Source organism: Myripristis murdjan, chromosome 11, assembly GCF_902150065.1.
Source record: "Myripristis murdjan chromosome 11, fMyrMur1.1, whole genome shotgun sequence".
NCBI lineage: Eukaryota > Metazoa > Chordata > Actinopteri > Holocentriformes > Holocentridae > Myripristis > Myripristis murdjan.
Window position 1 is genome coordinate 18,843,110 of NC_043990.1, and position 16,290 is coordinate 18,859,399.

General features: G+C 38.9%; 1 protein-coding gene across 2 annotated transcripts in view; it reads right to left on the bottom strand.

The window, feature by feature from the left end:
- The window catches only part of elmo1 (engulfment and cell motility 1 (ced-12 homolog, C. elegans)), a 91,154-nt gene that overhangs the window by 43,425 nt on the left and 31,439 nt on the right, over positions 1-16,290 (bottom strand). For both annotated transcript variants that reach the window (XM_030063456.1, XM_030063457.1), the window contains one exon: positions 1,630-1,738. In XM_030063456.1, the coding sequence (XP_029919316.1) occupies positions 1,630-1,738 (109 nt within the window). The remainder of the gene's footprint in view (positions 1-1,629; positions 1,739-16,290) is intronic.

Consider the following 16,290-nt stretch of genomic DNA (forward strand, 5'->3'; position numbering starts at 1 on the left):
TTTACATCGTCTTGAATAAATAACCACCCCGACTCTCAACTCCCTTTCCTCGAACATGCAAGTCACTTCAAATTCATATCTATAATGACTGGCGTTCATCCTGGGGATTTAGCTCTAATGCTTAAGCCGTCCACTACATGCTTAGCAAAGAGATGAAGATGTTGTCTTTTTTTTCCGATTATGGGACAGGTCTGGTTACTTAATCAGCGTTCTAATATCCCTGAGCTCAAAACTGTTTTTCTAAGCCACGGTGATTGAGAGTAATTTCACTTTGCCAGCAGAGCGGGTCAAAAGGGCATCAGCAGTGCAGCAGCACATTGGAGACAGATAAAGCCTTATGAGACACGCTGAATAATGTGAAGCCCTGAGACATACTGTAACAAAAAAAAAAAAAAAAACACCAACACACACACATACACACACAATCACTGTGACAAAGCTGCTGGCTCACTGCGGTATATCAAAGTAGATGGTGTGTGTGTATACGCAGGCATGTGAGTGTGCAAGGTCACTCCAGTCAAAGAGCAAGGCACTCTGTCGCTGCACTCTGGTTCACACATCAAGCGGCACCGCAGAGCCCAACAGCACTGCAGGGGACACGACCTGCACTGCCCACCTGTCCTGCTCACCTGGACTAACACCCTGCTCTCAGCCTCGCCATCGCTCAAGGTCGAGGCAAAGCCTGTCGGTTAGCACATTCCTGTGATAAAGTGGTGCAGACAGCAGGTTTCTGGGAAAACAAAATATCTAAATCCATTTGCCTTCACCAACTCAGAAATGTGATGAGGGCAGAGAGGAAGGTGGAGGCATTTTGCATTAGAAGAGGGTCTGGCAGAGATAAGAGCATATTAAAAAAAGATAGCAAAATTACAATATGCTTAGAAATGTTAAAAAGTATTACAGACTGTTCTTATCTTGTAATGAAACCTGGCCTATCACTTCTATCAGTAATGTTTTGCAGAGATGGGAGAAAAGAACATTTGGTTGAAACTCCATTAAGCATTTCCATGGAAAAAACAGAGGAATGGAAGAAATCATTTCAGAAAGGGATAAAGTGTTATTGCTGCAATTGGTAGACAAGACTAGAGAGGGCTGCAATGCAGCCAAGACTCCTCCATGAAAAAAAGACATAGGCAGATGAAAAGGTCACATCAGCTTGAAACTGAACTAAGAACGCCATCTCCTTCCCTACAGAGAGCATCAGGGGTCAGTCTGGAATGCAACTGAGATCAACCTGCCCATTTTAACCAAAAAAAAAAAAAAAAAAAAGACAAATGAAAAGGGCACATCAATTTGGAATGGACGTGGGCACAGCATCTCCTTCCCTGAGCAGTATATTAGACTGGGAGGGCACTCAGTGGGGGCGAGACTCATCTCTAAATAACGAACTCCCTGCAGTACAATTACTAAGGATAATGGCTGCTTTCATCTTAACAGTGGGAGAATGTGTGTATTTGTGTGCAAGTGTGTACACATAACTACAGTATGTGTGCCTCTGTGGGTAAAACACTCCCTGAGCTATTTCTCTACCGTCTCTGCGTTCATTGTGAAGATAATGCGATAAAGAGAGATTAGAGGGGAAAAAAAAGTGTGGAAGGTGTGAATGTTGGCTTGGTGGTGCAGACTTACGAAGCTCGCCAACTTTGAGAATCTCACAGAGCATCTTGGTCAGCTCGATGCTGCTGCGGCCAAACGGACACTCGTGCTTGTCCTCTCGGCTGCTGTTCTCCAGAACAATCTAGAAACAGACAATCCAAAAAAAAAAAAAAAAAAAAAAAAAAATTGTCAGGCTTGTCAGTAAGTACATGAAAGGCAGGAGTTTGAGATGAATAAACAGAAATATGAGCAAACACTGTGCATTGAATGCTTCCTCTGGAGTAAAGACCTGTCAAGTATTTGAATGATGTATTATGGCTCTGAATATGGTGACAGATGTAGCCCAAAATGATGGATGTGCTCATTTCCAATCACCAAGCGTGAATGAATAGACATGGTATCTGACACAAACGGCCCAATAATAAACATTATCCCCACTGAAATACATAACCTACTATTATATCTACTAGTATCACTTTCACCTTCTTTTATTATTACATTACATCACTTTAAATTCTCACCCTGCGATACATTGTCTAATTATAGTGAAGGTCATTTTGCTGTGTCTATAACCACTGGCATTATGAACCCACCTATCACTCACTATTTGACCTGATCTGAACCCCTAAACTGTCTACTTAAAAGTCTGAAAACATAAATGAATTCTCAACAGCTAAAAATTCCCCCTAATTATGCGGATGGTGGTAGTGCGGCATAAATGAGGCCATCAGGGTCCCAATCATTTCAGTGGGTGACAGTTTAATTTGGGAAATTGGAGGCTGTGTTTTGTCACCCGCGGTCCACCGATAAGGGCTGAGTCGGCACCTCTAGGAGAGAGCTCTCCTCCGCTCTCACTTCTAATTCAAGAAACAGGGCGCTATACACTAACACCGCCGACATCATACACACATGTATATAGTGTGTGTGGTCAGATAGCACCTGTGCAGTTTAAACAGACACACACACACACAAACTAATCACAGCAAAGTGCTGGGCAGCTGCTAGAGGCTGATAAAAGTTATTTGGCCTAACCTGAATTAACAAGTGGAGTCTCAAAGACCAAACACACACACACACACACACACTAATTACCAAAGCCATTGGACACCATCCAACCCCAAACAATCACCTGCAGTTGAGCTAACATTAATCATACTGCTAAATTCACTGGGAGTATAAATTCATGTTGACTGTCGTGTTAAAATGACAAAAACGCTTTAAGTCATTCCTCAATTACTCAGGGACTGACACTGAAAGGAATTAAATCATTTCTATTGTATAGGTCGGGCAACTTAATGAAATTCAGTTTTATTAGAAAGACCATCTGGACATGATCCAGGAGCTGCAAACAAGGGATGGATGAGTGAACAGGACAGAGGGAGTTTTAGTTTGGGGAGGAGAGGAGGTGACAAGGACAGAGGGAACAACACTGGGCTGAAGCCATTTAGAGTGTGTGTATCTGTGTGTGTGTGTGTGTGTGTGTGTGTGTGTGCACTTACCTACCTATCCAAGAGGGGACTTCGGCGTCGTCACACATTCACCAAGTGGGGACCTCATAGCCAAGTGGGGACATTTTTTAGGTCCCCTCTTGGTCATGCTTTAAATCATGCTAAAATCAAGTGTAACACACTCTGGTGAAGTTTTTTTAATTTTTGCCAAGTGGGGACCTGAAGGTGTGTGAGTGTTTAAGTCCATGCTCAGCTCTGCCCCTGTAGGCTGGAGCAGGGATTACAACGTCTCATAAACACACGTCGTTTTAAACACACTCCTTCAAGGTGTGAATGGCTTGCAGGTAAGGCAGCCTTTCAGACTGTAGAGGAGCCGTTAAAAAGGAAACCTGTCTCTTTAAACACGACTTGTCTTTGTTTTTGTAACAAAATATAAAGTCTCAACTTTAGTGGATGTCTTAGGTTTCAAGCGCAACACTATTAAAATAAAGGTCTAAGGGGGTAAGGGAGCAAGGGAGTAATAAGTACTTAGAAAGAAAGAAAGAAAGAAAGAAAGAAAGAAAGAAAGAAAGAAAGAAAAACAACCAGAATGAAATTAGATTAAAATTTAAATGATTTCATTTTTGACTAACTGCTAAAAAAACAATTTATTATCAGACTTTGACTAGACTTCTAAAACTGTGATGACAGAAGTTCCCTGTTGGCTGGTAAATACTGACAGGAGTTCCCTCTTAGATAGCATGCAGCGACCTTCACACTCCAGCATGGATGACAAGAAAAAATAAGCAAAATGAGTAAGTAAAATTACAATCTTAACTAGATAATTGTTGTTCAAATATGATGTGTTATGTTTTTTGAGGCACATTACAGAAAAAAAAGGTACTTCTACTGTTTGGAATGACAGAGGTCCCCTGTTGGCTGGGAAACACTGACAGGAGTTCCCTCTTGGATAGCATGGAGCGACAGCCACACTCCAACATGAGTTAGGAAAAAATAAATAAGTAACATGGGTAATTCTTAAGACAAAATAATCTAAACTAAACATAATCCAATCTGTGGTGTTATTCTTCAGCAAAGTTGCACCAGTAATGTTGTCATTGTTGCTTTTTTGAAATGTGGGATGTATTGTGAAAACCACCTATCATGACTTACAGTATGTAAGTATAAAGAAACTAAAATCCTTTAGTACCTAATTTGGATATCAATATTAAGGGTTTGACAGAGAACAACAATTTTACATGGAATGAGAAGGGTTGCCTGTTAGGGAAATAAACTGTTTGGCCCTTTAACTTACTACCTAATAGAGACACAGAATACATAAACACTATTTTGCCACAGAGCGTTTAGAGGATATGCCATTGTTTGAAAATAGAAATACAGGTAAATCTGTTTTTGTATATGATAATCACAGTTTTCTCAACTTGAGAAAACTGTGATTGGGTTTAAGTCAGAACTCAGGATTTCCAACTTCCAGTAAATTCCCAGTAAATAATTACTGAGTCCCCTCTTTGCCTGAACAAAATGACACAGGTGCCCTGTTGAATGGTATGGAGTGACGCTCACACTCCTGCATGTATGTAATTAGGACAGAAAAAGATGTGATCATTGGCAGTAAGCTGTCACAAAGTTGAACAAAAACAGCATTGTTACTGTTTGATATGTTTTTGGTTTTCTAAAGATAGTTTTCCCTGCTCTATAGAGGGTGATAAATATTTTGCCACAGAGCTTTTAGAGGATATGCCATTGTTTGCAAATAGAAATACAAGTAAATCTGTTTTTGCATATGATTAAAAAAAAAAAAGGCAAAGTCAAACATTTTAGTGTAATAAATTCAGCAGTTTTTAACAACAGTTAAGTATTCAGTACTGATACATTTTCAAACCATAAACATTAAACTGATATTGTCATGCCTGCCTGTTAGGGAAATAAACTGTTTGGCCCTTTAGCTTACTACCTAATACAGACACCGAATACATAAACACTGCAACACTGCTAAGAGAAGCACATTAAAACATTGAACATTTGTTTTTAAGTCAGAACTCAGGATTTCCAACTTCCAGTAAATTCCCAGTAAATAATTACTGAGTCCCCTCTTTGCCTGAACAAAATGACACAGGTGCCCTGTTGGATGGTATGGAGCGATGCTCACACTCCTGCATGTATGTAATTAGGACAGAAAAAGATGTGATCATTGGCAGTAAGCTGTCACAAAGTTGAACAGAAAGGTAATAGAGGATTTTAAAGATTTTGCCAGAGCCTTTAGTATCACAGAGTATCAGTATCAGTAACACAGAGCTCCAATATTTTCATTTCTATCAGCTCCTCAGATTAAAACTCTAAGCAAGTGGTACATCTGTTATAAAATCAGAGTATGCGTGATATTACATTATCTGCTAATTCATAGTCAAACATTTTAGTGTAATAAATTCAGTAGTGTTTAACTCAGGATTTCCAACTTCCTAGTAGTAAAAAGCATGCAGAAGTTCCTTAAATTGCAGTAGTCTTAAGGTAAGGCAACTTTTCTCATCCTCTTGGTCATGATAATTTTACTATGCACTTTTAAACACTTTGATTTTCACCATTATACAGTAGTTCTTTGTTTTAAACTTTGTGATAAACTGTAAATAATTACTGAGTCCCCTCTTTGCCTGAACAAAATGACACAGGTCCCCTGTTGAATGGTATGGAGCGACGCTCACACTCCTGCATGTATGTAATTAGGACAGCAAAAGATATTATCATTGGCAGTAAGCTGTCACAAAGTTGAACAAAAAACAGCATTGTTACTGTTTGATATGTTTTTGGTTTTCTAAAGATAGTTTTCCCTGCTCTGTAGAGGGTGATAAATATTTTGCCACAGAGCTTTTAGAGGATATGCCATTGTTTGCAAATAGAAATACAAGTAAATCTGTTTTTGCATATGATAAAAAAAAAAAAGTCCAAGTCAAAGTCAAACATTTTGGTGTAATAAATTCAGCAGTATTTAACAACAGTTAAGTATTCAGTACTGATACATTTTCAAACTGTAAACATTAAACTGATATTGTCATGCCTGCCTGTTAGGGAAATAAACTGTTTGGCCCTTTAACTTACTACCTAATACAGACACAGAATACATAAACACTGCAACACTGATAAGAGAATTAGGATTAGTGGGTTAACTGTTGTCTTGGCTTAACTCAGGTTTTGCACCATCATGAAGCTGCTCAGTTTTAACCTGAGTAGATCACTGTGGTAACTTGTGCTGTATGGCCTGGTCTGGAGCAGGTTAACTTCAGAATATTATAGTATCAAAACATGTCAGTAACCCTTACTGACTACTAGACTAAAGTACTAGGCTATAAGGGACCATACCCACACTTATTTTGAGCCTCAGCCTTATTTTTAATGTTTGGATTTTTTTTTAAAAATATCTATCTATCTATCTATCTATCTATCTATCTAGCTAGCTTATTAAGCGATGTCCAAGTTATGCGATAATAATGTTTACATTTCACATTGGACTTAACAGTTAACTAAAACTAAAGTAAAAACTAAAGCTGGGTTTGAAAGAAACATTTTAGTTAAATAAAAATAAAAACCTACCTTTAAATTAAGAAAACTGCAATAATATTGTGTGCTTACAAAATAAACTGAACAAAACAAATGAATGAACAAACCAAAAAAGAAAAAAACAAAATGTCTTTAGTTCTATATTTTGCCAATTTGGTCAAATTTGTCCACACAAAAACCATGAGGAGGAATTGGTATTTGTGTTTATTGAGACTAGGATGTCAACATGACTGTGAGGCAGTTGCCTTCACAAAGTGTTATTTGTACTGTAATACCTATTCTAAACTTCCTCAATCTTGCCCCTGACAAATACCCCTATATTACAGTATAATAAAAAGTAAATAAAACTAATACTGAAACTACTAAAAAGTAAATTGAAACTTAAGGGCTTTTAGAGCTTGAAATATTGAGGAGGCGGGGACAATCCAAGGGGACATAAAAGTAAAGATCAGTGATATTAAACACACACACACGCACACAAAATAACTGTTGAGAAACCAAACAAACAAATAACAGAACACATTTAAAATCAGCTGCATTCGGGAGTGGAGTAGTTTGTAATCATGGTTTTAAATTGGCGCATGCTCGTGCAGCGACCGGCAGCAAGCCATGTCTGTCCTGTTTATTGTTCTGTTTTGGGGGACTGTTTATTGTTTTTGGGGGGTTTTACACACTGAATGTAGCTGTTGACTGACGAACAATATTTGTGGCAGTGGAGATAGTGGAAACCTACAAATATTCACACTCTAGCATAGATGAAAAGAAAAAATAAGCAAAATGAATAAGAAAATTACAATCTTAACTAGATAATTGTTGTTCAAATGTGATTTGTTATGTTTTTTGATGCACATTACAGGAAAAAATCAAGTGCAGCCAAAGACATGGAGACAGGAATTAATTAATTAATATATTTATCTTTATGCACAAGATAAGAGCTTTGTTTTGTATAGCTATATTGTTAACAAATAGAAAGCAGTACAAAAAAACAACAAACATATAGAACTAATAAATATATCACTGGCTCTAGCAAGTTATAATCAAGTTATCAAAATTGTTTCAATGTTATGGCACAGTGATGTGCCGTTACATGAACAGCCACTGCTGCGACCTTTACACTGAATACGTGTACATGCACACCATATTCCTGTATTATTCGAATAAGACCCCTGGCATGTGCCTGTTCCATCCGGAATATTGTGCCATGTAAACACCTTAATCTGAAAATGCCCCGTACCGGAATATTCAGTTACATCTGTGCATGCTCGATTCACAATGAATCCTGGGTCGTCTTTGTTGCTATGGTTACTGTAAGCGGGGAAAACGACATAGTGAATTGCAGCAAGAGCCAGGAGTCTGCAGTCTGCCTTCAGCTAATGAAAGACTTAAATATCATGGAGTATATCGATTGGAGAAAACGCAGAAATAGCAACAGAAGAAGAAGAAGAAGAAGAAGAAGAAGAAGAAGAAGACTTCTTCTGCGATCACAGCAGCACTTTTAAAAATGACACTGCCGGCACAACAACAGGACGTGACTCTGGAAATGATGTAGTTTGGCGGACCAATCATAGCTCTTGTTGTCAGTGGGGGGCCTGAGTGGGGGGCTACGTGGGGTCCGCATAGTTACAATTTTCGCACAACCCCCGTAAGCTTCGCACAACCCCAGCCTTGATGCTTCGTTTACATGAACTACCAACGTTGTGACCCTTACACCGATGCTCCATAATGCGAGCTCCCAGTATTAATAATTTTACAATGTTATTTACAGGGACCCAGCATTCCCCGATGAGCAAGCACTTGGTGACAGTGGCGAAGAAAAACTCCATTTTAACATGGAGAAACCTCGAGCAGAACCAGGCTCTGGGTGGGCGGCCATCTGCCTTGACTGGTTGGGTTGAGAGAGAGAGAGGGTCTGGCCTGAATTTTCCTTTTCAGTGGCCCGTCCTCTTTTACCTGCAGCTTGCAGCACTTATGATATCTCCAGCGGTCTGTTTTGATGTACACGGCAAAGCAAAATTTGCAAGGCAGATAGTCTGTTGCTGTTGACGGGTAGGTTGCTTGCCTTTTGGGGATGATTTGTCCTTTCCCAGAGGACAGTACTGAACAATTATGGTAGTAATTTCCCTTGTTCCTTACTTTGCTCAAAAAAAGATTGCGCATGGCTGATCCTTGTTTGTGTGCAAGTGCCTGAGCCACTTCAGCTATATTAGAATGCTTTTGCTTGAGGTGTCTCGTAATTTTCACAAAAGGCTTCTCGCAGTAGAGGCAGTAATTCTTCTTGTCATATATTCGCTGATGTGCAGTGTTTGAGGACATTTTCACTTTGATTGAAACTTCTTGTTGAGGGTTACCACCATGGGCTATCTGATCCATTGCCTTTGGTGTTTTTGAAAGTGAATTTTCTTGGAATAGTGCATCAGAACATGTCAGACATGATGCATAAAGCTATTGTTGTGGGTTGGGCACTTTCTTACCCATGTCTCAGGAAGTCTAAACTAGACATAATTTGCGTAGGGTAAGGGGACGGGGAGAAGGTTTGTTTAGGAGCCAGAATAGGAGCTGTAATGAGGGGGGTGGGAGTATTGGAGTTGTTAGTGGTTGGGGGTAGAAAACAGATGAGTCAAAGGGCTGATGGGCAGGGGCCATCTTCATTTTTTTAAAAGAACATATTAACCTTGGGAGGCCATTTCTAACAGTAAGATGTGGCAAACATTGGTTTCTATTTATTTATTAAAGCCCTTAACGGCAACTTACATGTGTTGCTAGTAACTGGGTAATGCTTAAAGTTCTAAATGTAAACACAAAATTTTGGAAAACTGCTTTTTGTGTCCATGCTGCACACATTTTACAACACAAACTAAAAACTATAGTAACCCAATTGTACTTAAAGGTCAGCCCTCAGGTTGTAAAGGTTGAGAAACTCTGCGGTACAGGTTACAGGTAGGGGCGGGGGAGGGGGAGAGGTAAAGTCGTCAGGTTGGAGAGGGTTTGTTTGAGAGCCAGAGGAAGTGTGAAAATGAGTCTCACTGGGGAATGGGGGCTGTAATGAAGGGGAGGGGCCACTGGAGTTGTTAGTGGTTGGGGGCAGAAAACAGATGAGTCAAGGGGCTGATAGGCATCTTGTCATTTTTTTTTAAAGAACATATTAATCAACACTATCTGACACCACTATCTATTTGTCAGTGAATCCATATTCTATTCATAATTTGCCCTGTCATAAAAATCCAACACCTGCAAACACAATTCTAATAATTATAAACAATAGACATAACTGCAGCAATCTATCGCCATATTCTGACAGAAACTTGACAGAGCATACATATTTCTGAAGTTTCTTTACATAACTATAACTTGTACAGAACAGAAAGAGTCAGAAGAGGCGGTGGTGTGGCTATATACATTAACAATCAACTCAAATCATTCCTCTCAAGAAAGTCTGGGTTTAAGCCCACACCAATCTGGTTTTAGAACTAAACATACGGTGGTGTGAAAAAGTGTTTGCCCCCTCCCTGATTTCTTATTTTTTTGCATGTTTGTCACACTTAAATGTTTCAGATCGTCAAACAAATTTAAATATAAGACAAAGATAACACAAGTAAACACAAAATGTAGTTTTTAAATGAAGGTTTTTATTATTAAGGCGGAAAAAAAAATCCACACCTACATGGCCCTGTGTGAAAAAGTGTTTGCCCCCTAAACCTAATAAGTGGTTGGGCCACCCTTAGCAGCAACAACTGCAATCAAGTGTTTGTGATAACTTGTAATGAGTCTCTTACAGTGCTGTGCAGGAATTTTGGCCCACTCATCTTTGCAGAATTGTTGTAATTCAGCTACATTGGAGGGTTTTCAAACATGAACCGCCTTTTGAAGGTCATGCCACAGCATCTCAATAGGATTCAGGTCAGGACTTTGACTAGGCCACTCCAAAGTCTTCATTTTGTTTTTCTTCAGCCATTCAGAGGTGGACTTGCTGGTGTGTTTTGGATCATTGTCCTGCTGCATAACCCAAGTGCGCTTGAGTTTGAGGTCATAAACTGATGGCTGGACATTGTCCTTCAGGATTTTCTGGTAGAGAGCAGAATTCATGGTTCCATCAATTATGGCAAGTCGTCCAGGTCCTGAAGCAGCAAAGCAGCCCCAGACCATCACACTACCACCACCATGTTTGACTGTTAGTATGATGTTATTTTCATGAAATGCTGTGTTAGTTTTATGCCAGATGTAACAGGATGCACACCTTCCAAAAAGTTCAACCTTTGTCTCGTCAGTCCACAGAATATTTTCCCAAAAGTCTGGGGGATCATCAAGATGTTTTCTGGCAAAACTGAGACGAGCCTTTATGTTCTTTTTGCTCAGCAGTGGTTTTCGCCTTGGAACTCTCCCATGGATGCCATTTTTGCCCAGTTGAATCATGGACACTGACCTTCACTGAGGCAAGTGAGGCCTGCAGTTCTTTAGATGTTGTTCTGGCTTCTTTTGTGACCTCTTGGATGAGTCGTAGCTGCACTCTTGGGGTAATTTTGGTCGGCTGGCCACTCCTGGGAAGGTTCACCACTGTTCCATGTTTTCGCCATTTGTGAATAATGGCTCTCACTGTGGTTCACTAGAGTGCCAAAGCTTTAGCAATGGCTTTGTAACCTTTTCCAGACTGATAGATCTCAATAACTTTCTTTCCCATTTGTTCCTGAATTTCTTTGGATCTCAGCATGGTGTCTAGCTTTTGAGGATCTTTTGGTCTACTTCACTTTGTCAGAGAGGTCCTATTTAAGTGATTTCTTGATTGAGAACAGGTATGGCAGTAATCAGGCCCGGGTGTGGCTAGAGAAACTGGACTCAGCTGTGATAAACCACAGTGAAGTTATGTTTTAACAGGGGGGCAAACACTTTTTCACACAGGGCCATGTAGGTTTGGATTTTTTTTCCCCTTAATAATAAAAACCTTCATTTAAAAACAGCATTTTGTGTTTACTTGTGTTATCTTTGTCTTATATTTAAATTTGTTTGACGATCTGAAACATTTAAGTGTGACAAACATGCAAAAAAATAAGAAATCAGGGAGGGGGCAAACACTTTTTCACACCACTGTAGTACTGTCTTTGCTAACACTTGGGTTATAAATGCTACCGCATCTGCTGCTGACAAAGGGAAATATTGTGCTGCCCTGTTTGTCAGTTTGACAAAAGCATTTGATAACGTTAATCATGCTATGCTCCTAGAGAGGCTATGTGATATTGCTTTTGATTATAAGTCCTAAAAATTTTTCGGGATGATCTTTCTCATAGACAGCAAAGTGTAACTTTAGGAAATGATTGTTCTGTATTTTTAACACTGTCAAAGGGGGTTCCACAAGGTTAAAGATTGGGCCCTGGCTTGTACTGCTTTGCTAATACTGTACATTCAGCCACTGGAGGCCTACAACAAGCTTTTGACAAATTGCAGAATGCCTATTTTTATTTGAAACTAAAAATTTTACAGCTAAAAAATGCAAACAAGATATATGCTGTTTTCTAGAGGCAGAGATATCGTGGACAATGGCTTGCATATTAAAAAAAATAAACAAAAAAGCCCTCCTGTCTGTTTTGAATAATAGTGACATAGACATACCTAACTAGATTCAGTATCACTCTGCCCTAAGATATACCACCAGTGACAGTTATTTTACTCTCAAATGAACAAATGAACAAACATCTTGAATGAAAATCTTGGGAGGCCATTTCTAACAGTAAGACGTGGCAAACATTGGTTTCTATTTATTTATTAAAGCCCTTAATGGCAACTTACATGTGTTGCTAGTAACTGGGTAATGCTTGAAGCTCTAAATGTAAACACTCAGTTTTGGAAAACTGCTTTTCGTGTCCATGCTGCACACACTTGGAACATTTTACAACACAAACTAAAACCTATAGTAACACAATTGTACTTAAAGGTCAACTTAAAGGCGATGGGTTATGTCTGAGGAAAGAAAGCAGCCCTCAGGTTGTAAAGGTTCACAAACCCTGCCGTACAGGTTACAGGTAGGGGCGGGGGAGGGCTGAAGTCGTCAGGTTGGAGAGGGTTTGTCTGAGAGCCAGAGGAAGTGTGAAAATGGGTCTCACTGGAGAATGGGGGCTGTAACGAGGGGGAGGGGAGCATTGGAATTGTTAGTGGTTGGGGGCAGAAATTTGAAACTAAAAATTATGTACCTAAAAAAGTGCAAACAAGATATATGCTGTTTTCTAGAGGCAGAGATATTGTGAACAATGGCTTGCATATGAAAAAAATAAAACAAACAAACAAACAAAAAAGCCTTCCTGTTTGTTTTGAATAATAGTGACATAGACATACAGTGGTGGAAAAAAGTTTTCGGACACCCTTAAAATTTTACACAATCTCAAATATTATCATGAAATATTTGTGGAAAAATCTTTTTGGTGTTTCAAAAGGTGTGACTGCATTAGACAGATACAAACAAATACAAATTATATTTTTTTGTTTATTGTTTACAAGAAAAACTAACAAAACTAAATTCTTGACAAATTCTTCTGACCACAGAATCTTCTTCCAGTTCCTGGCTGTCCAGTTCTTGTGTGCCTGGGCCCAACGACGCCGGGCTAGCCTCTGTCTCTCATTGATCAGGGGCTTCTTGATAGCCTTGTAGGGCCTTAAGCCATGATCTAAAAGTCAGCCACGTACAGTGCGGGTGGAACACTGGACACCAGTTTGGTTTGACCACTGCTGCTGAAGCTCCTGTGATGTCATTCGGTGGTTTTGCCTGCACATGCGGATCAGGATGTGGTCATTTCTTGCTGAAGAAACCCTTGGACGGCCAGATGTTGGTTTGTCTTCCAAGCTGTTGGTTCGTCTGTATTTCTGCAGAGTGGATCCAACTGCTGAAGGACTGCATCTGCACTTCCTGGCTATCTGGCGGCAGCTGTACCTTTCCTGGCTGAGAATCTTTATCTTCAGGCGTGTTTCCTGCGTTAGGTTCCTTGTTTTAGCCATTTTTGTGTCTGAAGAACTTTCAAATGTGCTGGCTTTATATAGACACAAAGCTTGGCAACAAAAATTGTGTCTTTTAATAAAAAGAAGGACTTTCATCACTGGTACCAAAATGACCCAATACTCAAAATTTCTTATGTATTTTTATGGAACCAATCAATTTGAAGTTTTTAATGGCTTTTTTAGGATGTATTTAGTATTTTGGCTGTGACTGTACTAAAAGAAATTGCACTTGAAGACCTAAGAGTGATTCTTAATGCAATATTTGACAGATGCATGGGGTGTCTCAAAACTTTTTTCCACCACTGTACCTAACTAGATTTAGTATCACTCTGCCCTAAGATATAGCACTGGTAGCAGTTATTTTACTCTCAAATGAACAAATGAACAAACATCTTGAATGAAAAGCTTGGGAGGCCATTTCTAACAATATGCCAAACATTGGTTTCTATTTATTTATTAAAGGTCTTAATGGCAACTTACATGTTTTACTATTTATTGGCTAATTTTCCAAGTTCCAAATGTAAACAAAATTTTGTAAAATTGCTTTTAGTTTCTGTGCTGCACACACATTTTACAACACAAACTAAAACCTATAGTAACACAATTGTACCTACAGGTCAATTTAGATAGATAGATAGATAGATAGATAGATAGATAGATAGATAGATAGATAGATCTTTATTATTGTCCCGAGTAGGCAATTGGTATTGCAGCAAGTCATAAAGACAAAACAAAAGACAGGTCATAAGAACAAACTACATAATACAAGCGGTTATGAAGGTGATAGGGCACTGAATGTAGCAGCTGCAAACAGGCGAACAGACCCTCAACTGTAACAGCGCCTTGTCAACAAATGAAAATACTGAGGCAACAATAACTAATAAATAAATAAACAAATAAATTAAGTAAATTTTTTTCTCCAGTAGGATAAAAAAAAAATACACCACTAAAAACATCACAATCAGTAAAATTTCACTTCACGGGTTCACAGAAGAGCACTGCCACCGTAAAACAGCATAAAAAAGCAACATCACTACCATGAGCCCAACTGCCTACCTATCACTTCCCCTGGCCTGAGTTAAGGAGATAGATAGCACTGGGGACAAATGAGTACTTATATCTGTTGCTCCTCGCTGAGGGAAACCTTAAATGTGAACCAGAAGGCAGTAACTGAAACTCAGAATGGAGGGGGTGTGTACTATGGAGTTAGCTTTTTTCAAAATGTGTCTGTCGTACAGGTCGGATCAGCTGCTTTGTGGAGCACCTATGATTTTGCCACTGGCTTTCACGATTTTGGAAAGTGCAGTTTTGTCATCAGCACTAAGATTGCCATACCAGCAGATCATAGAGAATGTCATGATAGACTTGATATAGAATTTATAAAATATACGTATCAGAGTGTTACAATTGGCCTTATAGTTCAATGTTTCATGCATTATCCAATGTATTACATAGTTCAGGACAGCTTGACTGCTAAGCAGAGGACAGACAAAGCAAAAGCTAGATGTACTCTCTATCTTGTTAGTTAGGTCTGTTGCATTAGATACACGCCCAGTCAACATTCACACACATAGCATCACACATTCCAGAAACAAGGCATGGACAGTGGTTGGCCTGTCCATGTCCGGGTAACTGGCCAATTATTCTCGGTTGCGTTTAAGTCCAACCTCTGTACGGGGCAGGCCCAGCCCAAGAACATCATTTCCTGATATCGGGGCTCATTCTGACTGAGATCCTGTGAGAGCTCTGTCACACTGAGACCAGTGCTGCCTTGCTTTATATGTGACCATAATAAATATTGCATCAGAAAATTGAAGACTGACTCCGGTCTGTTCTTGGGCTTTCAACAAAAGAATTGTGAGCTAACAAGAGTCTTATCTACATTGAATTTTGCCATCTTGCGGAGGCAGTAGAGACATTGCTGGCCTTTTTTGCAAATAATTTCTGCGTTCAAATTAAATTTCAGCTTGTTATCAATCACACTGTCCAACTATTTGTAGGTTTCCACTATCTCCACTGCCACAAATATTGTTCGTCAGTCAACAGCTACATTCAGTGTGTAAAACCCCCCAAAAACAATAAACAATATCACTGATCTTTACTTTTATGTCCCCTTGGATTGTCCCCGCCTCCTCAATATTTCAAGCTCTAAAAGCCCTTAAGTTTCAATTTACTTTTTAGTAGTTTCAGTATTAGTTTTATTTACTTTTTATTATACTGTAATATAGGGGTATTTGTCAGGGGCAAGATTGAGGAAGTTTAGAATAGGTATTACAGTACAAATAACACTTTGTGAAGGCAACTGCCTCACAGTCATGTTGACATCCTAGTCTCAATAAACACAAATACCAATTCCTCCTCATGGTTTTTGTGTGGACAAATTTGACCAAATTGGCAAAATATAGAACTAAAGACATTTTGTTTTTTTCTTTTTTGGTTTGTTCGTTCAGATTATTTTGTAAGCACACAATATTATTTCAGTTTTCTTAATTTAAAGGTAGTTTTTTACTTTTATTTAACTAAAATGTTTATATATATATATATATATATATATATATATATATATATATATATATATATATATATATATATATATATATATATATACTACAGGCCAAAAGTTTGGACACACCTTCTCATTCAATGCGTTTTCTTTATTTTCATGACTATTTACATCGTACCCTGATAAGGCACACCTGTGAAGTGAAAACCATTT